At 43.4% G+C, this 26,888-nt stretch overlaps 2 protein-coding genes across 17 annotated transcripts in view; one reads left to right on the forward strand and one right to left on the reverse strand.

Annotated features, from left to right (window-relative positions):
- On the forward strand, nucleotides 1–25,293 carry POM121L12 (POM121 transmembrane nucleoporin like 12). 12 transcript variants are annotated; one of them, XM_074359416.1, is made up of 6 exons: nucleotides 660–835; nucleotides 4,892–5,043; nucleotides 5,570–5,611; nucleotides 5,983–13,931; nucleotides 17,282–17,378; nucleotides 19,318–25,293. In XM_074359416.1, the coding sequence occupies exon 6, from the start codon at nucleotides 24,138–24,140 to the stop codon at nucleotides 25,002–25,004; it is 867 nt and encodes a 288-aa protein (XP_074215517.1). In that variant the 5' UTR covers nucleotides 660–835; nucleotides 4,892–5,043; nucleotides 5,570–5,611; nucleotides 5,983–13,931; nucleotides 17,282–17,378; nucleotides 19,318–24,137; the 3' UTR covers nucleotides 25,005–25,293. The 12 variants fall into 12 exon arrangements, with proteins under 12 accessions (XP_074215521.1, XP_074215517.1, XP_074215515.1 ...); XM_074359414.1 differs by having other exon boundaries at nucleotides 4,892–13,931; nucleotides 19,318–19,380; nucleotides 19,883–25,293; XM_074359419.1 differs by having other exon boundaries at nucleotides 4,892–13,931; nucleotides 19,318–19,380; nucleotides 23,360–25,293.
- The window catches only part of CLTRN (collectrin, amino acid transport regulator), a 129,368-nt gene that overhangs the window by 39,944 nt on the left and 62,536 nt on the right, over nucleotides 1–26,888 (reverse strand). For 4 of the 5 annotated variants that reach the window (XR_006719345.2, XM_045505076.2, XM_045505075.2 and 1 more), the window contains exon 1: nucleotides 399–530. The exons of the other annotated variant lie outside the window; for it this stretch is intronic. Coding sequence is in view for 3 of the 4 variants with exons in the window: in XM_045505076.2 (XP_045361032.1) it covers nucleotides 399–499 (101 nt within the window). In the remaining variant the exon portion in view is untranslated. Of the gene's footprint in view, nucleotides 1–398; nucleotides 531–26,888 lie in introns of those variants that run through there. 5 annotated transcript variants of the gene reach the window in all.

Below are 26,888 nucleotides of genomic sequence, written 5' to 3' on the forward strand. Positions count from 1 at the left end.
GAGCGCGAGCGCCAGCGCCAGCCACGTCAGAAGGGGCGTGGCTTAGGAGTAGCCCAGAGGCGTGACCTGAAAATGTGGGACTTGGGGCATAAAGGGTAAGGCGTAGCGGCTCAAAACGGCATGAAAGAGTTAGTCGAGATTTTGCCCTCAGGCAGAGGGCAGAGGAATTACCACAGTGGAAAGCAGAGATATGGGCACAATGGAGGGGTGTGGGGTCAGCGCAATAAGCGTGGCCCGAAGGATTAGAGGAATGTGAAAGGATTCGCATCAGTCGCGTGGACTGGGCAGAGCACCGGGGCGTGGCCACCGATGGGGAGACGGGGCCACGGAGAAACGTACGGGACGCAATGACGTAATAGAAAGGCGGGCCCTGATCTAGGCGCAGCATAAGGACGTACCGTGAACGTGGGGGCGTAACTTTGCCGCTCTTAAGGGCGCGACAATGGTCCAGCTCCAAGGAGGGGTGGGCCCAGGCGGAGGCCAGGGGCGGGGCCAACATAGCGCGTAGGCGCGTGACCGCGGCTGGGGGCCCGGAGCAATGGCAGTAAAGGCGCAGTCATGGCGGAGGGCAGGTGTAGACCTGGGTCCTGGCTGGGCGGAGAAGTTCGGACTCTGACACCTGTACCGTCAGGACAGGACTTCAGGCTTTGCGGGACGTGGGCCGGGAGTACGGCGGCGTGACGTGAATAAGCGAAATGACGTGTCCGGCGTGAGGAGCGTGGCGAGGCGCGAAGGGGCGTAGCCAGGCGCGAAGGGGCGTGGCCAAGATGGCCGCGCGCATGAGCTTCCCATCCCGGTGGCGAACAGTCGGGTTCGCGCTCAGGGAAACGTTCTGGTAAGGTTGAGTGGCGACGTGGAGCGTGGGCAGCAGGGGGTCGTAGCCCATCAGAGAGAACTGGGACCCTCTCCTACAAACGACCACGCGCTGCGGCGGGCCCCGGAGCCGGGACAGCTGTTGGCCCCGCGAGGATGGCCGCAGTCCCAGCGGGGCTTCTTTATAGGATGAGGTGGGGGGAGGAGGCTGGGAATTGTCCCTCCCCTACTCTAATCCTGTTCCTCGACTATGGGGTTCACCAGAAAACTACACCCTCTTAGGGTTTTGTTTAAGATTTAAAGATAGAACAATTGTTCCAGAGAGTTTGGGAAGTGAGGGGATTGCAGTTTCAGAAACCCAGGCACAGCAAGCTGGGATTCACTTACATTGCCTTGTCGATCTCCTCCGCGACTATGCCAAGGTCTCTGGACGGATTTACAAGTACTGCCAGGGCAGAAGATCAGCAGCTGTCATGTGAACAAATATGAACCTTCTAAACCCCTCAATTCTTTCTTCTGTCCTTTTTGTGTGTATGCCCCGCCCCGGAGCTAGAGGGGAAGAACTTACAAAATACCAAGTGTCGGTGGCTGATTCTTTGTGGCATGAGTTAAAAGCTACTGCTCTGAGGATGCTGGAAAATCGTTGTTGTTATTGTAATTCCCTCGTTAATTTTTGCTGAGAAACCTTGAGAAATATGGAGATACCGAAAATGTGTACACCTTATTTGGGATGGAATTGTGTCAGCAATTGAAAACGACATTGCTTTCAGCTTCCCCTTCTTCCTTTGCTGACAGTCTGGCCATCTCCACTCTGCTATTTATAAGTTGCTGCAATATAGAAAGAAATCAGAAATCTCTGGCGAGAGAAGCTGCCCCACACCCTACCCATAAGCTGCCCCTGCACATTCCTCAGAACGGTCTCTGTTCTCAACCTGCATTGCAGTCTACAGTGAACCAAATTTCACCCCACTCACTCTAAGGAGGGCCCTGATAAAGAGCTATACTGTTCTGAGTATTTTGGAAGTGAAAACTTTTCAACTTTCTAAGGTTTTCCTCCTTTAGTCAGAAATTGTAAACTCAATACCAGGTCTGAAATTCACCTAAAGGCCAAAAGCAGCAAGGGCACCATTTCTGTTACTGTACACACCTGCTCTGTTGTCCCTGGAGCCAGGCAAAAAGCTGCCACGACTCAGTTGGTACACAATAAAAATTCAGTGAATTCTGACTGAATGTGAATATTGAGGGAATCTGATGCAAAGAGGGAAACAGCATTTCATGTCATTGCCCTTGGGCAGTTAGTTGCAGCATTTTAAGCAGTTATAGAAATGTAGTGTTTGGCAACCCTAGATTGGGATCATACTCTCAGAGAAGTGGGTGAGAGGAGGAAGCTGAACTTTCTCAGTCAAGGTAAAGAACCATAACTTTGCATTTAAATTTCAGAGAATTGCAGAAAGCTGCCTTCCTTTCTAAATCAGAAGATAAGAAAGTGAAGAGTCAATCTGATAAGAATCAAGGAATTTTTTTTCCAATGTAATTGTAACCTTTAGTAGAGTGTTGATGTTTTGCATAAGTATGAGTCGCTTAATCAGGCAGAGTTCAAGAGCTAAGGCATTTAATAAATACATGATCTACAAATGATTTTAAAAGGCTTTCAGAATCTATTCTTTATTTACACATTCCTGTCTGCAAAACAGCAGATAAGGAAGGTGTAAGTAAAATCCAAGAGCTTAACGTAAATAATCAGTGATAGTAAAGTATGTATAGTACAGAAAGTTTACCTTCCCTGGGACCCATCCAGCTCATGATCACATCTTTGCTGTCTCTGTAGTACAAAATGTAACTTACTGACAAAGTGCATTCTGCATTTATACATTCCAGGACTCACTTGGAGCCCATTAAATAGTGATAGTATATTTTTAATGCTAAATTTTGCAATTTATAGTCCAGGTGCAAATTCATAAACATTTTTCTGATAAAGATCTTCCTTCCTGAAGCATATACCTAGACATAAATAATCTCATGTGTTGTTACAGGTGTTGCAGCCTAGAATTAGCTAAATTCCTTTTCTTTCTATTAGGATTTCCCTGGAACCCTCCTTGCCCCTGACCTTTCGTGCTCCGTTCCTCCCATGATTGCCTTTCACTCTTCCTTCTCCGTCTCTTGGCCTCCTTCATCACTCCATGGTAGTCTCCCTCTATACACCTCTTACTCCTGGGGGAGGGGATTTTCCTTCTCTCTAGACTCACGACCTCTCCTGAGCACCAGAGCCGCATTGCCAACTCTCCTAGACCTTTCCTCTCGCCTGCCCCCTTGGTACTTCAAATCCAATAGGATTAGCAGTAAGAGTGCCATCCTTCCTTCCCCACCTGCTCCCCGTGCAGGGTTCTGTTTCTTTATTGAAGAAGTCATCCTCTTTCTACCACAAAATAGAATATTCTACCATATTCTCTCACTTGGATTATTGGAATTTCATTTCAAACTCCACATGCCCAAATCTGAGCCACTGATTTCCCACTCAAAACCTTTCCACACACAGCCTTCCCCATCTCAGTTCATGGCAGCTCCATCCTTCCAGTTGTTTAAGCCAAGAATCTTCCAGTCATCCTCCAGTCCTTTCTTTCACATCTTATGGGCTGTATCTCCAAGATATATTCAGTACTCAACCACCTCTCACCACCTCCACTGTGACTAGGAAGTTCTAGCCCCTGGATTGTCCTGAATGGGCTCCCTGCTTTTCTGCCTCTCATCCCAGTCGATTTCCAATACAGCACCATGAATAATCTTTTAAAATATAAATCACATTATGTTCCTCCTCTACTCCAAAAACTCTATCGTGTCCCCTTTTTACTTATAGCACTGGTTCCTAACCAGAGGTAATCCTCTTTCTCAAAGGGACACCTGCAGTGTCTGGAGACATTTTGGGTTGTCACAATTCGAGGGACGGTTCCACTGGCATCTAGTAGGTAGAGACCAGGGATGCTACTAAACGCCCTACAGTACAAAGACCAGTCCTTGACAAGAGTTATCTGGTCAAAAATGTCAACAATGCCGTGGTTGAAGAAGAACCTTTATAACGGCCTAGAGGTCCACTTGGTCTGCTTCCATTACCTCTGGACCTTGTCTCCTACTCCCCTCCTCCTGGTTCCCTCCACTCCTGCCATAGTGGCCTCCCTACTGTCCCTTTCATGTGCCAGACACTCTCCCACCCCACAGTCTCTGCACTATTATATATTCGTATTTTTATATATATGCTCTTCCTCTAGATAGCCACATGACTAATTCTTTCATCTCCTTCAAGGCTGTTCTTCAATTTCCCCTTCTGTCTGAGGCCTACCCTGAGCACCTTGTCAAAGGTACAACACTCCAGAGTCACATTACCCTGTTCTATTTTTCACTGAACTGATTCTAATTTTCTGTATAATTGACTCATTTATATGCTTGCTGTTTGTTGTTTATCTCTACATACTAGAATGTAAACTCTACAAGGGGGGAGGACTTTGTTTTATTCCCCTCATGAGCCTAGGACAGGGCCTAGCATTTAATAGATACTTTATTGATGTCCTGATGAAGGAAAGAATAAAAGGGTGATGAATTGAATGAAAGGTGGTTGAAGGAATTGCCTCCTCACTGACTTTCCTGGCTCCACAATAATCTGGGCACATGGCTCGTGGGGAGCCAGTTATATAGAGATCTGCCTGGAGCCCTCACTTGTGCCTTGCAGGGTAGTGACAGCAACTCTGCTTCCTGCTTCCATTGGACACACCTCAGGTGTGGTTTTCTCTCATTTCCCTTGAGTGTAGCCTTCTTCCCTCCAGCTCAGAGCTAGTGGGGTCGAGGGCAGCAGTACAGGGAGAAAAGCTAGTTCACGGCCAGTGAACAGCAGTGAGGAACAGGAAGAGAGAGACGATGAAATGAGCACATGTGCCTCCTTGCTCAGCATCACTGTGTCCATAATGTGCTTTTTTGTATTGAATACCCTTCTTGGAAAGGTGGTATGAAGAGATTAAGTCAAGTTTGTAAGTGACGTGTCTTCAGTGCCCCCCCCCGCGCCCCCCGTTTCTCTTCTTGTGCGTTTTAGCACCTGTCCTCTCCCTGGCATTGCTAAACTATCGAGAGGCCTCCAATAGGCGGAAGGCAGAATCTGCTCAGACCTGGACTGGTGTCTGTTTTCCTTCCGGTATGATACGCATCTCAAGACACTCCCAAGAGGAGAAACTGTACATCTGAAAGGTAGAATTCATGCCTTGTTCAACTTTGGGTCCTGGAGCAAAGGAAATGACGATAAATGTTGAAATGAAAATGTTCACTGGCAGAATTCCCAACCTGTGAGGCTAAGTTAGGTTCATATTCGAGTAGGTTTCTCTTTCAGATCATGCAGGACTTCCGGGGTCCTTCAGGTCTTAGATGAGACCCACTTCTTACAGGACTAGCATTTAAAAGTGTTTCAGAAGTATAAAAAGCCCTACAAATGACTGATGGTGGCATGCAGGAAGGGAAAACCCCTTAATACCGTCTGAGAACACGCTAGCGGTAACTTCACAGTTCTGGGTTCTTAAAATTAGGATCAACATCTCCATCACCAAGGAAGCCTCCTCGGGGCATTCCACTAAGACTCATCAAGCAGCCACATGCCAGGCACCGTGTCCCTAAGAGATGCAGCCATGACAGACAGACACTGTCCCTACCACCGTGGGGCTTCGATGCTGGGGGGATGGAGGCGTCAAGTACGTTCATGATCCGTTATTTAATTCAACAGCAATACGCCCCATGACCAAGAAGAGAGTGCTGGGCTCACCAGGTGAGTGCACGGTGGGGCGGGCTTTGAGTACATGACCCTGGAGTGGATCGCCTGAAGACAGGGTAGGAATTAACCAGGCACAGATGAAGGAAGAGTGGTTCAGGGAGGGAGGAGCATCTGCACCAGCTGGAGGGAGCTTGGGGAGTTGGGAGAAATAAGTGCCCCTGGCTGGTGTGCAGACAGGAGCGTGAAGTGCATGCAGGGGAAGCAAGCCATTCTGTCCAGGGGTGACCAGTGAAGAACAAGAGTGGATATGTCATTGATTCTCATTTGCCTTCCCTCCCGCCCCACTCCTAATAATCTGAGTGATGTCTGATCGGCCACCTCTGTTGTTTAAGGCTTTTCCTCCTCTGTCCTCCTTTTGCCTCTAGGTTATTAGGTCCCTGCAAGTTCTTTGGGAGCTGGTCAGGATTTCAAGCTAAAGATGGTGATGATGAGCCGCCTGAGGGCCATTCTTCAGGCCTCCCCATGCAAGTCACTGTGGAGAGGGATCCAGATTCCGAGGTCCATGCCGGTGAGGCCCTGCAGCCTCTACACCTGCACTTACAAAACCCGGAACCGAGCCTGTGAGTACGCGGCTGCCTTGAGAGAGGGGAAGGCTGGTTGTTTCCCACCAGTCACGTGTGTTGGGTGTTGGCAGCGCTGGTGTCGGTGGCATTCCAGACTGGGATCAGATGCCTCGAGAACTGAGAATAACTCATTATTTCTCTATTTGTCTTCTAAAACAAACTTGGAAAGCTCTTTCTTTTCCTAGCTTCATTGAGATATAACTGACATATGACATTGTGTAAGTCTATGATGGACATCGTGATGATTTGATACACACGTACTGCAAAATAATGACTACAGTAAGGCTTGGAAAGTCCTTTTCTTGACCAGTTTTAACTTGTTAAAGGGATGTCATGCAGAATTAGGCCAAGGGAGATGTCCCAGTTTCAAACACTTTGGAACCCATTCTTTATCGTTTCTCGTTAGCAACTGTCTTTGAACTAAGGTTGATGCACAGACTGCGAATTATTTCTGTGAATCTGAACATTCTGGAAGTTGCATGTGATTGTTCGCAAGCAGTTCAGCAGCTTCACACTCTGGAATATTCCATTCCTTATTACAAACTGCAGCAGAGTGACTTCCATCTGATCAGCGTACCGAGTGTGTGATCTGCTGTGTTTACAGCAGATCAAGTGAGGCAGCAGATGGTCTTCCCTGAAACCGCGGCGCTGCTGCCACGGGGGTGGGTCATTCTGTGCTGTCGGGGGCTGTGCTGTGCACCGTGCATGTTGCGTGGCATCCCTAAATGTCTCAAGACCTCCCTCAGTGAACCCTGGGGGAAAAATAACCCTGGTGCAGAGCCACTGAGATGACAGGGGAGGATAATGTGTGTGTTGGTGGAGACATGAGTTTAATGAAACGGTTAAGTATATTTCGTAGTTAGTTATTTTATTTATGTTCCACCATTCACAGTGAATTCACACAGTTTCCAAATGTTGGTTTGCTTCAGGATTCTAGGTTTTCAGCTTTTCCTCCCTGGGTTTCCTCTCTTTGACCCTATTTGCGCATGAAAAGGAATTACTAGTAATGCTAATCTAGCTAAATCCATTGTCTTGAAACCGCTTCATAAATATATTTTTTGTAAATTTATTTTGTTTTCTCCAGTATTGACTGTGTTTTTATTAAACTGAACTGGCCTGAGTCATAATAAATTTCTGGTTGCTGGGTGTGGCTTCCTACCAGCAGGCCCACATCCTACCCGGACTGGCTTCTTCTCAACACTGGCACTTTGCGGTCTAAGGCTTTTAGAATGGAAAAAAATAGTCATATTTATTTAGTTACTAGCAGAAAGGTTTTTTTAACAGAAAGTTGAAAGTTAAGGGTCTAAAATCCAATATGCTCATGTCTTTAGAATAGTTTGCTCCTTTTGGTGCTGACGAAATCAACAAGTGGTAGCAGCTTAGGGAAGAGGGGCTTCCCTCGATTAATTTCCCACATCAGATGTTCTTGTTTGCAGGTTACTAAGACAGACAGGTGACAGTCACGATTTGATTTTGGTTTTGGCGCTTACACTGTCCCTCCCTGTTTCACCCAGGAGAATATTTGGTGTTTGCTGCCCTGGGCCCCGAGCATGTCCTGTTTAGATATCCTGGTTCCTCATCTGTTTAGCTGTAAAGACAATACTCATTGTTTCCAGAAGCCCAGGAACCCCAGCAGAAGGCCCAGTGTATACTTGTGACCAAGAATGTCCCCAGGTTGTTGAGGGTCAGAAAAGATAATGCGGAAAGTCCTTAGCTAGTGGCTGCCACACAGTGGGGACTCAGCATTGGCAGCTACCTCTAGTACCACAGCTCTTAACCGTCATCACCATCTTTACCATCGGCATACGCTCAGCTCCTCCCTCAGATGTCTGACCATTTTTAGGATCGGGTGAAGCACAGTAAGGAATGACTGAAGGAGGAGGTGATGGCGAATTCAGAAGCGGCGTTTCCCTGGGCCCCGTGCCCTGTGCCTGACCTGCACTCCCCACCACCCGGGTAATCACTGGTGCCACGTCAAACTGCTGTTTGCTCTGATGTCAAAGTGCAGACAGTAAACGTTGACAGTCCTAACTTTGGGGACTGGTAATATGATAAAATAAAGATAAAAGCCTGCACCTGTTACCCAAGATGAAAAGAAAATCAGTTTCACTTCATGTATCACCTAGTGAAATTTAGCCTAATTTTTGTCACATAAAAAGTTTTAGGCCGGAGATGTTAGACTATAGGAAAATAAACTTAATAATGTTAATTTTTAATTTAATGAAAGAGAAAGAATATCATCTAAAATGGAAATGGTACAGACTGTTATTATTCTATTGATTCTTAATGTACTTGATCCCTACTTTTAAATGGAAGAGAAACATTTCTTTTTAGGACATCACGGAATAGAATAGGACTATATAAAATGTAGTGACTAGCTCCATGTATGAATTTATATGTGAATACAAATGTATTCAAATTTCATGTGGCTGGCACTTAACCATATTGGAAATTTTCATCATCTGAGAAAGTTCTAATTGACCGGACTGGTCTGGATCATAACTGAACTGTGTTAAAAAGTTGTTCTATTATTTCTTCAGATAATTTTAAGAGCACTAATAAAGCCTGGAGAACAATACTGTTAAAAAGCTTGTTTTCCAATGTCTTTATACACAATTCTGTTAACCTCTAGATAATGTAGGCTGGGATACCCTGACTATGTTGTCTTCCATTAACTTTCAGATAATCTGGAGAAACAGTGCACTGATTAAGAGCCCTTTGGAGTTATACTAATGGCCTCAGGGGTATCTGCAGCTATAAGGAACTAACAAATAGCTCTGAACTGACCACCGGGAAACGTGGGCCTTAATCTCCTGCACTGATAACTGCCTATGATGCTGTGGTTAGCATCAAAGTGCCATCTACAGCCCTGATGCTTTAACAAGGCAATTTGTGATTCTGTGACCATCCTCAACAAAGTCACATGGAGGGTCCCTGTGTATCTGTCAGTGCGCTAAGCCCCAGGCCTGCTAGGATGGTGTTCAGTTTGATGGGGAAATAGCACATCTCAAGGAAAAGGACAGTACAGGGCAAGGCACAGGAGAAAAAGCTAACGAGGGCATAGAGCAACAATGTCCAGTAGATAACTGATGTGAGCCACATAGATAATTCTAGATTTTCTAATAGTCACATTAAGAAAGGGATAATGAAACAGGTAAAATTAAGTATAGTAATTTAACTCACAATTTCCAAAATATTATCACTTTAATATGTAATCAATATAAAAATCATTAATGAGGTAGTTTACATGATTTTGTAATGTCTTCAAAGCCCAGGGGATACTTTACATTTACAGCACCTCTCACTGACTGACCAATGGAGTAGCCTGGCACGGTTCTGGAATTGCATGACAACACCAGAGTTCGGGACAAGTGAGGAGAAATGACGTAGTCTTTCACATGAGAACAACATGATGAAGGTGGCAGTTTAGGAAAACTGACAGATGGTGACACACAGTCGAGGGGAGTGAGAGAGAAGAAGTAACCAAGAGGCTTTGCATAAAATCTGCCATGAAGAGGCCTAAACTAGGCTGGTGGCCATGGGCCAGAGAAGAAAAGATAAACCTGAAAGATCCTTAAGGAAGAAACACTGTGGTGATCAGCAGAGTAATAGGAAATAAAGATAAAAGGAGAAGGAACCCTTCCCAGGGATGCCCTTTATATTGTACATTCACTCGCAGGCAATGATGGGAAGCCAGCTCAGATCATGGGGCATGAAGAGCCATGGGGGAGGCAGCTAATTAAGCATATGTGCATATAATTATCATTATACCCATGTAATAAATGTTCTTAAAGGAAAATATTAGAATCCTGTGATTTAAAGAAAAAATAAGAGGGGATCATATACAAGATAGTCTGAGAGGTGAGGAAGTGACATTTTTGCTGAAGAGGTGACAAGCCAGAATATAGGAGCCAGTCCTGAGCTGAGTGAGGGGAAATTGATTTCTGAGGAGGAGGAGCAGGAACGGAGGGGCTAAGGCAGGAATGGAGCTGAAAGAGGGACAACCCCCCTCCCCCGAGGCTGGAGCTATAGGTGGTACAAGCACAAAGCAAATCAAAGCCAGGATCAGTCACAGAAACAAGAACTAAACCTGAGCACATGGCATCCGAAGGGCTTCTGTCAATGACCGTGTGGTGTCACTCCCTTAAACCCTGGTTGAGAGAATCACTCTGTTTATTTCATTTTCCCCATACAGTAAAAAACTGAATATGCAGGCTCTGTCAGTCAGAACACTCAATCGTCTTCTTACTTTGAGGGAAAGTATGAGCAACTATCAAGAAATCATTTACTCTATTTTGTTAAAATGGAGCAAGAGGAAGGGAGGAGAGAACAGAAATGTGAATTTATGTTTAGCACAACAAGCCCTGGGCAGAAGCTGGCTTCACTATGGGCACAGTGACCAAGGACCCCCTAGTGGGGGCTGGTCTGGGTCCCTAAAGGAGGAGGTGGGTGGGGGAAAGAAAACCTTCTGGAAGCTGAACTTGTGAACTGAAGGGCACACATTGATAGGAGCGTTAGGGTCATAAAAGAGCAACTGAAGGAAGAGGCCCGGTTTCCTTGGGCTGGTGTCTGCCTGGGTGAGAGGAGAATCCAGGCACTCCCTGTCTGAGGTGGGGGGGGGTGGTGACTAAGGGTGAAAGAGGGCATCTTCTTGGGGGTCTGCTCATTAATCCCCACTCCCCTAGTCTCCACAGAAGACCCTCATGAATCAGTTTTGAAGGGTGTGACTTCTCCAATACTCAGCCTCGGCCTCAGCGTCTCAGAGGGGACAATCTTTAAAACCGAACCTGGGTGGTTCTAGGGGTTTCTGGTTTGCATTCTAATCAGATCGTGATATTAAAATATTGTACTGGTTCAAATGCCTTTCCTATTTTAGATTTTGAAACAAAATTCTTGTTCCTCTCTAAGGAACAACTTCCTTTATATTAAGTAAAATAAATAAAAATGTTGGGTTCAGATCTCTCTAGGGTGAAAATTGTACTATGTTATAGAAAGTAATAGAAAAAAAAAAGAATACTCTGAGTTTGCAAGAGATCATGGTTGCTCAACTTTGACATTATTTTGACATTTGGAGCCAGATAATTCTCTGTGCTGTGGCATGTTTAGCTGCATGCCTGGCGTCTACTCACTGGATGTCAGTAGCGCCCTCCTCTAGTTTTGACAACCAGCAAAGGCTCTGCACAGTGCAGAATGTCTTCGAGGGGCAGAATTGCTCCCTTTGATGAGACCCACTGGTCTACTCTCAGGAGGGTTCTATGTCTGTATCATTTTTGCCCACCCCGCCCCCCCAAAAAAGTAAGGCTAGGATTTTGAATTTATAGCTTTCATCAGCTACCCAAGCAAAAGAAATGTCTCTGCTCAAGGAGGAAACCAGAGACAAGCTTGTTTTTATGAAAAGTGCCGCGCCAGTCAGCCTGCCATGCACAGGGTGTTTGACTGGGCAGCAGCTGCCTTGTCACTCTCTCAAATCCTTAGACTCATTCTCAGCGGTGGGGTGAGGTGCAGAGGGTCACTGGTGATGATTTATCTTGACTCAGATTTTGTCTGGTTTTCCCATTGGCAGAGAGCTGGACCACCCCGAATTATACTCGGGGGTTCTATCCATCATGCATGGATGTCTCAACAGCTCTCTTTGTGTTACAGGAAATCTGCTGAGATTTGTCAGGGACTCACCACAAAGACCTGGTGCTTGTCTCTGGTAGAAAAATCACTATCAGTGATGTCATCAGTGCTCATGTGGGACAAAGTATGTGTATACACCTTGATACACAATGTTGTTAGGTATTCATGTGACAGACAGAACTCCAGAGACCTTAGCAATGCTAATATTCTACCCAGGTTTTGCAGGATGACTGCCTAATCCTCCCAGCTGGCTTATGTAAGAGGTGAACTCAGTATACACGCTTATATGGGACCACATCATCCCTCCAGTGGGATTTCTCTCTGGTTCTTTTCCCTCTGACACACTTCTCTGCTGTGATTCAGGAAGTGTTCGAATCTGTCCTTCAGGGCTTAAGTGTCCCTGTGTCTCTTTCTACTCCATGGTGTGACCGGGTCAGTGAGAAAAAATAATTTTCTCTGTACCCTTCCAGATTCTTGGCTGAGACCCCCCTCTCCAGTAATAAAAGACAGATTAACAAAAGAAAAGCAAACAGATGTTTCATAACATATATACCTCCTATATACATGGGAGAGACCCAGGAAAACTCAGTAACTCCCTGAAATGGCCCAACCCACCACCGTCAATACCGTCTTCTGCTAAAGTCAAAAGATGCTGAGAAGGAAAGAAGGGGAGGCCAATTACAGGAGGTTATTAGGCAAAGCACAGTAACCAAGGGTAAGGTTCATATGCAGATTTAAATTGGTGCCTACTCCACTGACAAGAGTTTCTAGAGATTTAGAATCGTCCTTCTCTTCCTGATACAAAAGAGGGACATCCTTAAAAATGGAGATTTCCCTTATACGTGTAAATGTCTCTTACAAAAAGTAATCACTACTAGGTTTTCAGAGCTTCTCCTATGTCTGCTGTTTCCTTAAAATAATCCGTATGCCAAAGAGGCATATTTTGGGGTGGCACACTCTCTTCCCCCTCAACAGGGCCTCCAAACACTGAACATCTTACTTACATATCTCAAATTAAGAAATTACTCCTGTGTGTGGGACACTTTGCACGACCCTGTAAACACCATACTGTCGAGAGATGGGACCCTGCCCTGTCCATGCTCCCATCTCGTAAACCAAAGCCTGGGTTAGGGAGACTTCAGGCTTGGCCCTTTGCAGGGGGCAGGGGACTGGCTGCAAAAAAAAAAAATAAATAAATAAAAAAGGAAGGAAGAAAGGAAAGAAGAAAGAAGGAGGGAAGAAGAAATTACTCCTTTTCCTCCCAGATTCATCAGTATCTTTCTTAATTTTTCCAAAACCCTAGAGTATGCCCCATCTCAACTGGAAGCCTATAATATTACACTGTGTAAAAGGATCCCAGAAATCTTTCAAACTGCAAGCTAAATTATAGGATGCATGCTATGCAAGCCTTTATTTTTAGTAGCCAACCAATTAAAAACTTACAATGCTTGACTGAACATTAGCTTTCCAGAAATTCTTCCTCCACTTCCCCCATTTCCTTTGTTGAAAGTAAGTCCATTATTGAAAATGTCATCAATTTGTCTCAGTATTGAAAACAAGTCTGGCAGGTGGGGCCCCAACAATTATCAATAAAGAAAAGAAACTCATTGGAGAACACCCTGTTTCTGCATAGTGCTAATCTCCACACATTGTACAGTTACCACAGGACTGGGTCGCACTTGCTTCAAGTGAGATTAGAAGGTCAACTGAGGTGTGTTATTTTGACAAGATATCAGAAGGCTGTTCCTCCACAAGGTGCACTCTGACCTGCTTTCCTCCTCTGCCCTAGTCTATCCATTAAGCCCCTGAGTAGCCCATTCCTAAGACTGAGATTTCATCAGCCTCAATAGGCTCTCCACAATGAGAGTTTCCTGGTGTGGGATCCCAGCTAGTAGGCCTCTCAATGACAGCCCTGATGTGCTTTCTCCCAGTGCACCCTCTCTGGGAGAGCATGGACCTGGTCCCAGGGGGCGAGCGCCAGTTACCCATCAACATCCGGTGGAGGGAAAGTGTCTACGATCCTGACTTAAAACTGCTTACCATCTCTTATGACCCGACTACCTGCCTACACATCTGGAATAACGGGTACTCTTTCCTCGTGGAATTTGAAGATTCTACAGATAAATCAGGTGAGAGCCAGACCTGTGGTCTTGTCTGGAGTTAAAGGGACAGTGTGATGTCAACATAGGCTACACTGCTTCTATGGGAGCGTGGACCTCTTTGTTAGCAGTGGCAAGGGACTCATTGGACCTACTTCTTTTTTTTAATTATTAAATACACACAACATGAAATTTGCCATCTCAGCCATTTTCAGTGTACATTTCAGTAATAGTAACTACATTCACATTGTTGTGTAACTGTCACCACCATCCATCCCCATAACTCTTTATCTTGCAAAACTAAAACTCTATACCCATTAAATAATAACTCCTTATTTTCCCCCATTTTACTTTTTGTTTCTATGAATTTGACTACTGAGTACCTCATATAAGTGGAATCATACAGTATTTGCCTTTTTATGACTGGATGATTTCATTGAGCATGTTTTCAAGGTTCATCCATATTGTAACATGTGTCAGAATTTCCTTCCTTTTTAAGGCTGAATAATATTCCATTGTGTGTACAGTTAGCCCCTGGACAACACAAAAGCCAGGGGCACCAACTCCACGAAATTGAGAATCCAAGTATAACTTATAGCCAGCCCTCCCTATCTGCAGTACCTCCATATTTGCAGATTCAACCAGCCACATGATGGATCATGCAGTACTGGAGTATTTACTTTTGAAAAAAAATTTGAGTGTAAGTGAACCTGCACAGGTTCAAAACCATGTTGCTCAAGAGTCAGCTGTGTATATCACATTTTGTTTATCTCTTCATCTGTTCATAGACACTTGAGTTGCAGCTGCCTTTTGGCTATTGTGAATAATGCTGCTACAAACATGGCTATACAAATATCTTTTCAAGATGCTCTTTTCAATTCTTTGGAGTATATACCCAGAAGTGGGATTGCTGGAATCCTCTGAGACTTTTTTGAGTGTATGAAAAATGTCCCTTTTCATTTTTATGCATGTTTCCTTCTACTAGTATAAGTAGTATTTTCTATTAATACATATATCTCTATGTATAGATTCTTTAACTGATGTGGAAGATAGGGCATGAAGTTAAAACTTTGCTAGAAATTTATTTTCTGTGTGTGTTAAGTGTATGGTAATCTTGCTCTGCTTGTTGACTTTATAGATAACTTCTGTATTAAATAGTAATAATACTTAGTTAGATTTTAAATGATAAAATTGCAATACAGTTGATCCTTGAACAATACAGGTTTGAACTGCCTAGGTCTATTTATACATGGATTTAAAAAATTTTTTTTCCTTCCAGTTTTATTGAGATAGAATTGACATACAGCACTGTATACTTTGTGTGTGTGTGTGTGTGTGTGTGTGTGTGTGTGTGTGTGTGTGTGTGTGTGGTGGGGCGGGTAATTGGGTTGTATTTATTTATTTTTTAACGGAGTTTCTGGGGATTAAACACAGGACCTCATGCTTGCTAGGTATGCACTCTACCACTGAGCTATACGCTACCCTCTACACGGATTTTTAAAAATAAATACATACTACAGTACTACTTCGTCTTCTGTTGGTTGAATCTGCAGATGAGGAACCGAAGATAATAAGGAGGGCCAACTATAAAGTTATATGCTGATTTTCGACTGAGAAGTGGTCGGTGCTCCTAACCCCTGTGTTGTTCAAGGGTCAACTGTACAGAGTAAAAGGCTAGTCAGGCAAGAAAAAGACATTTTATATCTTTGGTCACCCAGTACCATGTATGTATTTTGTCATTCACTGATTTATTTATTCAACATTTACTGAATGCCAACCATGTGCTAGACATGGCACTAAGTGCTAGGAATACTAACTCAATTCTTGACCTCCCAGAGTTCAGAGTCTAGTGAGAGAAGCACACATGAAATTAGAATTTTAAAGCAAGTGTGATTTGCAAAAGGGTTTCTGAAAGTGCTGTGGAACCACAGAGGAGGGTGTGATGTAGACTGCTCAGAAGAGTCACTAAGGAGGGGACATCTGTGTTGGGTATTGAAGGATGAATAGCAGTTTGCCAAGAGGATTAGAAGGGCATTCCCGACAGAAGGAAAATCATGTGCAAAAGCGGATGTTCAGAAAGTGGCCAAAAACCAAAGTGGCCGGAATGAGAATGTATGTTGTGGAGAGAAGCAGGAAGAATGGTGATAACTGAAGTCTAAGAGGGCAGACGAAAAGCAGGCTTATGAGACACTAGTTACTTTTAAGCCAGAGAGTGATGTAGCATGATTTTATCTAATTAATTAGTCAACTGCTTTTTTTTGTGGCTTAGAATTCTGGCTTTCATAGTATCTTTTTTTAAAATTGGATTTATTATTTTTTTAACAGTATTATTTATTTATTTATATTTTATTGAAGTATACTCAGTTTACAATGTTGTGTCAATTTCTGGCATACAGCACAATGCTTCAGTCATATGGGAACATACATATGTTCGTTTTCATATTCTTTTTCACCGTAAGTTACTACAAGATATTGAATATGGTTCCCTGTGCTATACAGTATAAACTTGTTGTTTATCTGTATTATATATATATATATTAGTTAGTATTCAACTCTTTATTTTTTTTAGATTAACCCAGTCAACAATTCAGGACTACAGGGTCCAACTAATCCATATGGGAGATGGTGGGAGCCTAAATGAAGGCTGTGGCAGTCAAAATAGAGAGAAAGCAAGTTTTAATAAACATTTTTAAAATAAAAGCAATAGGACTTGGAGATGGAGTCCTCTTCAAGTGAGGAGAAAGCGAAGTTAACCATGACCTTGAGGTGTCTCGCTTAGGAGGCTAGGGGGATAGGAATGCCAGAAAGTTCATGAGTGATGGACAAGGAGTAATTTATAGGGAAATATAAGGAGCAATAAGGAAATAAATTTTCTTCTTACAACTTTTCCCCTAATTTAATATTAAATGTTACATTAAAAATTATAGAAAGAAATACATTTTAAGTGGTGATCCCTCAAAAAAGAAATGTGTCTTCTACTCCTAATTCCCATAGGGAGAATCTATTTCTCTCAAGATAAGCATCTTTTCTCCTTTTGATCTAAATGGATTTTGGATTTTAGTATTTCCTGCAAATGAAGATGGGAATGAACAAACATCGATCCCTCACTGAGATGTTACTTGCTTTACTATATAATTAAAAACTTTTTTCTCCTCAAATAAATCCCTTTTTTCCAAAGTAGTATTAATTGCTGCTCCCACATAAATTTCTTCCTGTTTTTTAGTTCTATCTCATTTTGCATCAGATTGTCATATGCTTTCCCCAGTGGCTTTATTTTGGGTGAAGAAACATATTTAAATATTGTAGCTTGAATAAGGCTGTCGATTTATTTTGGAGGAATCCTATATTGTCAGGCACTAATTCTTTTACTGGTGTTTCAGCTGCACTTGGTGCATTGGAATGCAGTCCAATTTGAAAGCTTTGGGGATGCAACAACTGGAGGAAGATAGTTTGGCTGTGATAAGAAGACTTTTAAAGGTAAAAAAAATCTTACCAAGTTTAAATAATGTGTTGTATTCTAGGATGAAAAGATTGAACATTAGAATATTGTTATTTACTTTAAGAATATTGGGATCAATACATTGGTAAGATAAATAATGCTTAAAATACAAGATTGTTAAGAATATATTTCAAATGATATAACACTGTGCTATCCAGTATTGGTAGCCACAAGTCATGTGTAGCTATTGAGCACTTGAAATGTGGCTGGTATGAGTGAGGAAATGAATTTTTAACTTTATTTGATTTCAGTCGATTTTCATTTAAATTTAGGAACTGACAGTTCAGTTATTGGAAAACTTTTAAGAATGTTTGGAACAACTTGGGTATGTGTATCTAGATTTTCAAGCATAAAAAATACAAATCAAGTATTTTTGATGAAAATTTACCATTCAAATGGATATGTGCTATATGTTTAAAATACACAACAGATTTTCAAGACTTAGTAAATTTTCATATTGATTACATATTGAAATGACAGTATTTTGAATATATTTGGTAAAATAAAATGTTATCAAAATTAAGTTCACCTCTTTTTTGTTGTTGTTGTTGTTAACTTTTTAAATGTACCTCCTAGAAACTTTATAATTACCTCTGTAGTTTGCATTACGTTTTTATTTTTAGGCACTGGTATAAAAGGATAAAGGCAAATAACACTAAGTAAATGATAGTTAAAATGTGAGATTTGTTAAGAATATATTTTAAATGGAGTAAAAAGATAAAGGCAAACAACTATGGGAAATGATAAGGAAAGGAAATAACATTTATGAGCACAATGTGACTATACATTTGCTGAGTGCATCGTTTATCTCCCATAGAAGTCTCTGATGGCAAACGATCATCTCCATGTTTTAGATGAAGAAAGTGAAGCTCAGTGAGGTTAAATGCTTTCCTGCCGGGTCACACAGCTAGCAACTGGAGAACTGGATTGAAAATCTGTGGTCACACTCCACACAGGGCCTCTGAGCTCCTGCAAGTTCTGCAGGTGCAGGCCTCCTGCAAGCTCCCTGCCTTAGTCCACTCAGGAGGCTTAGTGTTTCAGGGGTACCCAGGTTTTGTTTTAATCAGGTATGATAAGACATATAGGCATGGAAATGGTTGTCACGAGGGAAGAATTTTATTATACTCACAGATACCTAAAAAGAGGAGACATGGCACACCATGCAGGGCCATGTGGGGAAGCACCATGCGTGGTCAAGAGCGAGTGGGCAGAAGCTTTATTGTGGTTTCCTTGGGAAGGAATGGGTGAGACAACATAAGCAGGTTTAGGATTAGCTAGTTTAGATAATTTCAGCAGGCTCTGGGGCATAGAGGCTTTCCCTCCTTGTCTGGTATGTGGCCCTGGGGTAACTAAGAATGGCTCAGAGTGTAAGAACCCCCATAAAGGAGGTAGTTGGGGTCTGAGCTCTGGATTGGTTGGTTTGCATATGAAAGGCATGCTCCCTGTTGTTTGGTCTCTCTAAGAATTGGCTAACCCTGGGAGAGGCAATCCCTCTCGTGTCAGCAAGGCCTCAGATATCAAAGCATCAAACACAGAAACTGGAAAACATAGTTAATTACACTGAGGCTTCTGAGGATTCAAGGACCTGAACTGAAATCTGGGCCTGACTCTGCTCTGGCTTGCTCTGAGAGCTTCGGCCTCCAAGCACCAGTGAGACCCAGAGAGGGAGGCTGATGGAGCAAGGGACACCTTTCCCTAAAGACTGGGTTCCAGCCTGTCAGCAAACAGCCAGCTCATTTGTTTTGTATCTACATTCATTCAGTGATGTTTACAACATTCTAAATTGTCAATTTAAGTGCAGTTTCAGTACCTTGGATTGTTTTTAGGTAATCACCAGGTATCTGATTTTAATTTACATTCTATTACAATTCCAGAGTGAGATGTCATTTGTTAATATTTTCTTTCATTGTTCTTTAGCGAGGCAAACATCATAAAGAGCTACAGAAATTGGTGGATATTGTGGCATTGATTACACATAAGGTAAGTTTTTCCCCCTAAATCACTTGCAATATATTTTGTTTCAGTCTCGGAGTGAAAACACTAACAAGGCACTTTGAATTGGGAGATGTATTTCACCTCAATGTAATTCAGGTTCTCTTTGCAAGTTGCCTTTTAAGACAACTTGCCATTTATGACACTTGTGTTGAGAGAGCCCCTGGCCCTGGGATACCTTGCAGGGGACAGAAGTGATTTCATTAGGCACAGACCACTCTGGTTTGGTTGCCATGCCACTGAGCATGCGGGGACTCAGGGACAAAACGAATCCCCTCCTCTGCTCCTGACCCCTGCTCCTTCCCAGTCCTTGTGGAAACACTTAGGGCAACCTTCTGGAATCTAGCCACCCTCTCATGGGCAGGGAGCAAAGAAAAGTTGGACACAAACATGGCTTGTTCAGCTTTAAAGAACAATTACCCACAAACTTCAAGTTGGATACCTCTGTCCAGCCCCCATGATTAATTTGCACTGCACTTTTATACATTAGCCAGGACAGGGAAGCAACCTAAATGTCCAATGACAGATGACTGGATAAAGAAGTTGTGGTATATTTATACAATGGAATACTACTCGGCCATAAAAAGAATAAAAGAATGCCATTTGCAGCAAGATGGATGGAACTAGAGACTGTCATTCTAAGTGAAGTAAGCCAGAAAGAGAAAAATATCATATGATATCACTCATATGTGGAATCTAAAAAAAGAGAAAAAAAAAAGGACACTAATGAATTCATCTATAAAACAGAAAACAGACTCGCAGACATAGTAAACAATCTTATGGTTACTGGGGAAAATGGGCTGGGAAGGGATAAATTTGGGAATTTGAGATTTGCAAATGTGAACTACTACATATAAAAATAGCTTTAAAATTTTTCTTCTGTATAGCACAGGGAACTATGTTCAATATCTTGTAATATCCTTTAATGAAAAAGAATATGAAAATGAATATACGTATGTATATTCATGACTGGGACATTGTGCTGTACACCAGAAACTGACACATTGTAACTGACTGTACTTCAGTTAAAAAACCAAATTTGCACTGCACTTTAGAAAGGAAAATTCTATTAGTCTCTCTTGAAAAAGAAAATCCTCCTTGTTTATGCATCAGCTGCTGCCTAATGCCTCCCAAAGAGTTCAGAGGAGACCACCTGCTGTAAACTCACTAGAATGGAGGGAGAAAATGGTTTTTGCTATGTTCCCACTGAGGAATATAAAAAATACAAGTTGTCAATTACATCTCAATTTTTTTCAAAAGTCAATTATATTTCAATTTTTAAAAGAGAGATATGCAGTTAATTATAGGAGCAAAATATGAGCATGATTCTGTCCTAAGGTGCCCAGAGGTACCTGTGGCTCCTCTGGACCACTGTTAGTTCCTCAGACTCCCCTAGAATCATCACCACATCATCCAGTTCCTGAGTGGATTTCACCACTAAAGGATAGCTTGATGGACCCTTCTCTTGGCCAAGATGCCCTTGTGGAATTTGAGTTGTTTGCTTCCATCTGCCTGATGCCTGCCTGCCCGGATTACTGGACCTATTCAGGGTGCCTGACTACCCTGCCACTCCCTGAGTCTGTCAAAATGATTAAGCAGCAACCTGTAGAGGTTGATCATGAACGGGTACATTCTTCCCACATTTTTATGTAAGGAAATTCTGGTCTGCCCCTTTGAAACAAGACTGGGCTCAAAAAATGAAAGAAAGAGAGAGAGAAAGAAAGAAAAAGAAAGGGAGAAAGAAAGAAAAGAAAGAAACAAGACTGGGCTCAAACTTTGGCATCAGTTTTTAACATCTTGTAATGCTTATACATTTTTATTAAAATGTGCTAACATCTTGTCTCAGTTTGAACATGGATTTGGAGATACTTCAGATTAACCACAGAGACGAGTAGAAGAACATAAGCTTTTTACTTTCATTCTTGATGATAACATATATTTTACTGTATATGCATTGTGTAGAATCACCATAAAAATTAAGACTCTTTAAATGGAAAAATGCAGGCTGGAAATGAATGTGTTCAAAACCCTATAATTTCCTTAAGGGAATTTTACTATGAAACCTCAGGCTAAAGACATAACCCAACAATATCTATTCAGAAATTGTATTCTAAGTCAGGAATTTTTACTTCATATTTATTTTTCCTTTAGAAACTAAGATTAACTGGTGGTTAACACATTAATAGAGAAAATCCTGTTTAATTCATAAACTAACTAAACTATAATAATAACTGCTTTCACTTGTATGTATTGGGTTTTTATTGCTTAAAATTTTTTCACTAGAATAAAAGTTTCCAAATTCTTTTTTATGAAGACAACAGTGAGACCAAAATCCACCAAAGATTGGACCTGCCCCCTCAGAAGTAAACAATAGGCTAATATCTCTCAAGAATATTTAGAAGAAAAGGAAGAAAAATAAAATATTAGAAACAGAAAATCCAGCAGTATATCAGAAGAAATATATACTTTGTCTAAGTAGGATTTTTTTCTAATAATGCAAGGATGATTCAATATCAGGAATGATATCATATGATTAATGTACTTTATCCCATTAGCAAATCTAAAGGGAAAACTCACATTTTCATCTTCATATATTCCTAAAACACATTTGACAAAATTCACCATCTATTTTTTAAACATTTAAAAATAAAACAGAAATGAAAGAATTCTCTAACTTGATAAAGTAGATTAATCTCAGCTCAAAAGTAAATAGTATGCCTAGTGTGGAGAGGATATCTACTAAGTCCACTATTATTAGCATATTAAATATTAAATTGAATTAAATTCTCATAGTAGCCAATAAAGTTAAACCAAAAAAGATAAGAAATTAGAAAAATAATTAGTGGAGTACCATATTAATTTATAGAAATCAATTCCTTCAACATAAAAATCACATTTAATTAGAAGATATAATGGAAGAAAGAACCCTACTTACAATGGAAACTAAAAAACTAAAACACTTTGCAATGAACTTAACATAAAATGTCAACAAGAAAAGCTAAAACATTCCTAAGGGACACAAAAAACACGAACTAATAAAATTCATGCCGTGTTATTGAATAGGAAGACAACATAAAGACACCTTTAATGTCCATTCCCCTTATTATTCTCCATGGATTGTTTGTTCTCCATACATTTTATGTGGTCCCAATAAATATACCAATAGTTACATCTTGGAAGGCTATCTCGTGCATTATAGGATGTTTAGCACCATCCTTGGCCACCACCCACTGGATGCCAGTAGTAGCCCCAAGTACTGACAATCAAAAATGTCTCCAGACATTCTCTAATGTCCATTGCAAACTCACCCCTGGTTGAGCACCACTGATACATGCTAATCTCCAATATCAACTAACCAGTGAAATCCCTTACCTTTTGCTGGGTGAGAAAAAACAGATGTCTTCAAAGTCAATGAAAATGGCTTCTAATTAATCAACAAGTTGATTTACCAGTAAAGGCATAGGGGTGACTGACTTATACCTGCCTGCAGCTTATCAGCAGAAGACTGGATTGTTGGAGGTTTTTAACCACAAACCAGAATGAAACCCATTGGGTTATATTGCAGATAGGATGTGGGAGATTCTGCAGACATTGGAAAGAAAAATGCATTAGAAGAATCCACACCCAGTAGCATTTAAAACATCCAGTCTGATGCCATTACCACCTTAAGAGGTATATTAGACATGTATGAAGAGTCATTTCTGTTATGAAAAAATGTCTTTAAAAGAAAGTTATACCATGAGAAAATTTCTCTCTTTTCAAAATCATTTACCTGGGAATCATTCTTAAATAAGAAATCAGTCCATCCCCCCTTCCCCACAAAAAAGGAATTCATCACTGAGTAGAGAGTGTTAGGGACCTCATTACCCCATGCTGCCTAGGCTGACCACACCTTAGTGTCCCAAAATATTTAGCCTCTCTCTAACCTCAGAAACCCTCTGGTGCTTCCTCATTAAACTCTATTTAGTGTCCTCACCATTCAGACATCCAACTCTCAGGTGTGGATTGAATCTGTTGGCCACTGTTGGATTTGCTGCAGGATTCTACTTTCTGTCTGTCGCTTATCCCAGCATTGCAGCTGGCTCAGTAGGAGTCTTCTGGATGTGCTTCTGAGGGAGATTTTCACGAGAGATTGATTCATACCACTGTGAACAGAACTCCAAACCTAAGCACTATAATCAATTACCAAATAGCCCTTGGACATTTTGTTTTTGAAGTCAAATGTTTTGAACTATTAGTGGAAAATGCGCCTCACTCTACTCCAGTATTACCAGTAGAACTGAAAGAAGACAAATGGCAGTAGTATACAACAGAGAACACTAGCTGTGAATGGATGAAGACTGAAATTTTAGGAGAGTCCACATTGAAAGAACGTTGTCGGGGCTAAAACATAAATCCTGACTGCCTTTCACCATGTCCTTAAGAGCAAAATTGCAGTAAGTGACGTTAGCAATCATTCTAGAAGAATAAAACACACATCCCCTTTACCAATACAAGTAAATTTGCTCTTTCCTTAAAGGAGCATTCAAGTGCATTATGCTCATTTTTACAATCATGAAAGAGAGGGCCCATCTGTGAATTTTCTGTAATTTTCAGACCTGGTAGAGAGTATTCTATTTTCTCCCTTTCACGTCACATGCAAAGTCAAGGCACTCCTAGGCCCCTGGGCCCAGACCAAGCGCGGGGCGGAAGTGGGAAGCAGGAGGTTCCCCGCCTCAGGCAGCACGGGCGCCCTCGAGACCCGGATGTCCGCGGGGCGCTGCATCTGCGCGCGCAGGACCCCGTGCCCGGACGGCCTCGAGGAGCCGACGCCCTGTGCGCGGGGCTTACAGCCAAAGCCAACCGTCGCCCTCGCCCTGTGCGCTTCGCGTCTACGACTCCGACTCCGAGGACGTGCGGAAGCCGAAGCCCCTCGAAGGCCCCGCCGCCGCCGCCGCCGCCCCGCGATCATGGGCAGCTACCTGAGCAGCTACCTGAGCAGCTACCTGGGCACAGCCAAGGCCACGCAGCCGCTCCCCGCCCGGGAGCGCCGGGCCCCGCGGCCCAGGCCCGCCCTCAGCACCAGCCGCCTGCCGGGCCCCGATCACTGCCCCATCGTGTGCATCCGCCCGGTCCTGAGCGACAGCCCGCCCCCTGCCGCCCCGCCCCGCCGCCGCGACCACGACGCGGCCCGCCGGGCCCTGCTGCCCGAGGCCTGGAGGCGCTTTCCCAGCGGGCCGCCCCTCCGCACCGCCGTGGGGCTGGATCTTCTCGGCCGTCGCAGGAGTTACCCGTGGGCCGCCCGGAACCCCCGCCGCAGCCGGAGCCTGGTGACCATCAAAATCGCCCCGCCTCAGCACAGAGGGAGCATCTACTGCTGTCCCCCCGCCCAGGAGCAGCCCGACCCCTGCGCCAAGGAGACCGTGCTGAGGGCCCTCAGCCAGTGCAAGAAAGGGAAAAGGAAGTTCGACGGGCCGCTCTGGTTTGAGAGCCCCGACCCCAAGAGAAGCAGTCAGAGCCCGGAGCGCAGGCTGTCGGCCTTCCAGCCCGTGTGGAGAGATGGCGTCGTCCGGTCCTTTGTGCCCAAGACTGGGCCTCTGAGAAGCTCCAGCTCCCAGTGCAACCGCGACTGAGAGGAGGACACTGACTCGGGCCTGACTACCCCCGGCCCCCTCGGACCCCCCCCCCCCGCCCATCTCCCCTGGGCAGGACCCCCAAGCCCAGAGCCACCTCTCCCACCCTGCAGAGCCCGCATTCAGGAAGCACCGCTGAGAGCCAACCCTTTGCCTCCTCCTGCCCACCCGCCCCTCCTGCCTACTCCCCAGAACACCCTTCTCGGGAAGGGATGCTCTCCCTTACTGCCCAGTTTAGAGTTTAAAGGTTGTTCTTTGTTTAAGTAATAAAAATTGTTTTATTAGCCTAGAGATTGTCATTGTCTTTCTTTCAAAGGTTCAAATAGTAGGATTTGGTCCACACCATGGTTTCTCCACCCTGGCACAGCAGGGGCCAGGTAATTGTTTGTTACGTGCTGCCTTCTGCATTGTAGGGTTTTAGCAGAATCCCGGGTTTCTATGCTCTGGGTGCCAGGAGACACCCACATGGTGACAATAAAACACATTTCCAGTCATTGCCAGATATTGGGGGGGGGGTGAGGAGGTGCAGAATGACACGGGTGCAGAACCACTGAAGGACAGTGCCCTCTACTGGCAGAAACAGTCAAGCTTGGTCTTCCAAAATGTGCGGTTTTCAAAGACAGATGAACAAAACAAGGTGGTGTGTGCTTGGCAAAAACACTTCCCCCGTTTCGTAGAAAGCTGTTGGCTGTGAACGACTCATGTTTTTGGCCTTATCAATAACCAGACAATACGGATTTTTTAAAATGAGCTACTCATTTTACCTCTTCAGCTTGGCGAAAAGTAAAAAGTTAAATAGTATCGAGTGCTGGTAAAGATGCAGAGAATTGGGTTTCTAGGCTGTGCCGTGGGTGTTAATGGGCTCGGCTCTTTGGGAACAGCATCTGGAAGTGTTTGCTAGAACAGAGTGTGGCTGTCACAAACACACACTAACACAAACACACACACACACACACACACAACACACGCACCGATTACTGAGGATGTTCTTGATAACACCCTTTGTCAGAGCAGAGGACTGGAACAAACCAAATGTCCACCAGTACGGGAAGGGATAAAGTAAATGAGGTGTGTGCTATCCAGGGTAAACTAATCCACAGATTAAAGGAAAGACAGAGCCCGGGGTTTCTCTACAATTAGCTTTGGGCCAGATAATTCTACGTCGGGGATGCCCTGAGCACTGAGGGATGTTGAGCAGCAAACCCGGCCTCTACTGACTAGACAGCATCAGGGCCACCTCCGGGAAGCGATGATCAAAAAGTCTCCAGCCGTTTTCAAATAACCTCTGAAGGACAAAAACCACCCCGGGGGGAAACTACTGATCTAGAGTTACACTTTCTCTTTTATAAAAGGGCAAATCTCAAAACTACACTGTTGAATGAAGAAGATGGGAAGGGGCATATTACGGATAGCACAAGGCATGTATAGAAATTAGGCAAATACAAAGTGACACTGCTGGCATAACAGAGGAAGCCAGAAACCAGGTAAGAGATCATCTGGACGCTTTGCCTGTATTGTTCTTTCCATCGAAAGCCTCTCTAAATGCTGTTCAAACATGAATTTCATGGCACCCCTCTTTAGAGACTCAGAGAATAAGCTGTAAACAAAGCAAAGTCCCTTCTCCCTCCCTTGGAGCATGCTTTCTGAGGGGGCGGAGACAGAAGGTCAATACCTAAATAAACAAATACACACACTGGCAGGTGGGGAGATGCTCTAGGAAGGAAAACAGAGCTGGAGGACGGATGCACACAACTCCATCAACACACTGCGGCCCCAAATGCTTTCCTCTCCCCATCACCATGGAGCTCCGCTGTCCCTTACTACGAATTCAAGTTCTTCACTCTGTTTCCATTGGGTGGCAACTCACACTTTACCGTGGCACCT

Source organism: Camelus bactrianus, chromosome X, assembly GCF_048773025.1.
Source record: "Camelus bactrianus isolate YW-2024 breed Bactrian camel chromosome X, ASM4877302v1, whole genome shotgun sequence".
NCBI classification, from domain to species: Eukaryota; Metazoa; Chordata; class Mammalia; order Artiodactyla; family Camelidae; genus Camelus; species Camelus bactrianus.

Excerpts from the sequence above, each read along its gene's own strand:
- POM121L12 (XM_074359420.1), top strand. The coding sequence starts at position 24,138 with ATGTCCGCGGGGCGCTGCATCTGCGCGCGCAGGACCCCGTGCCCGGAC.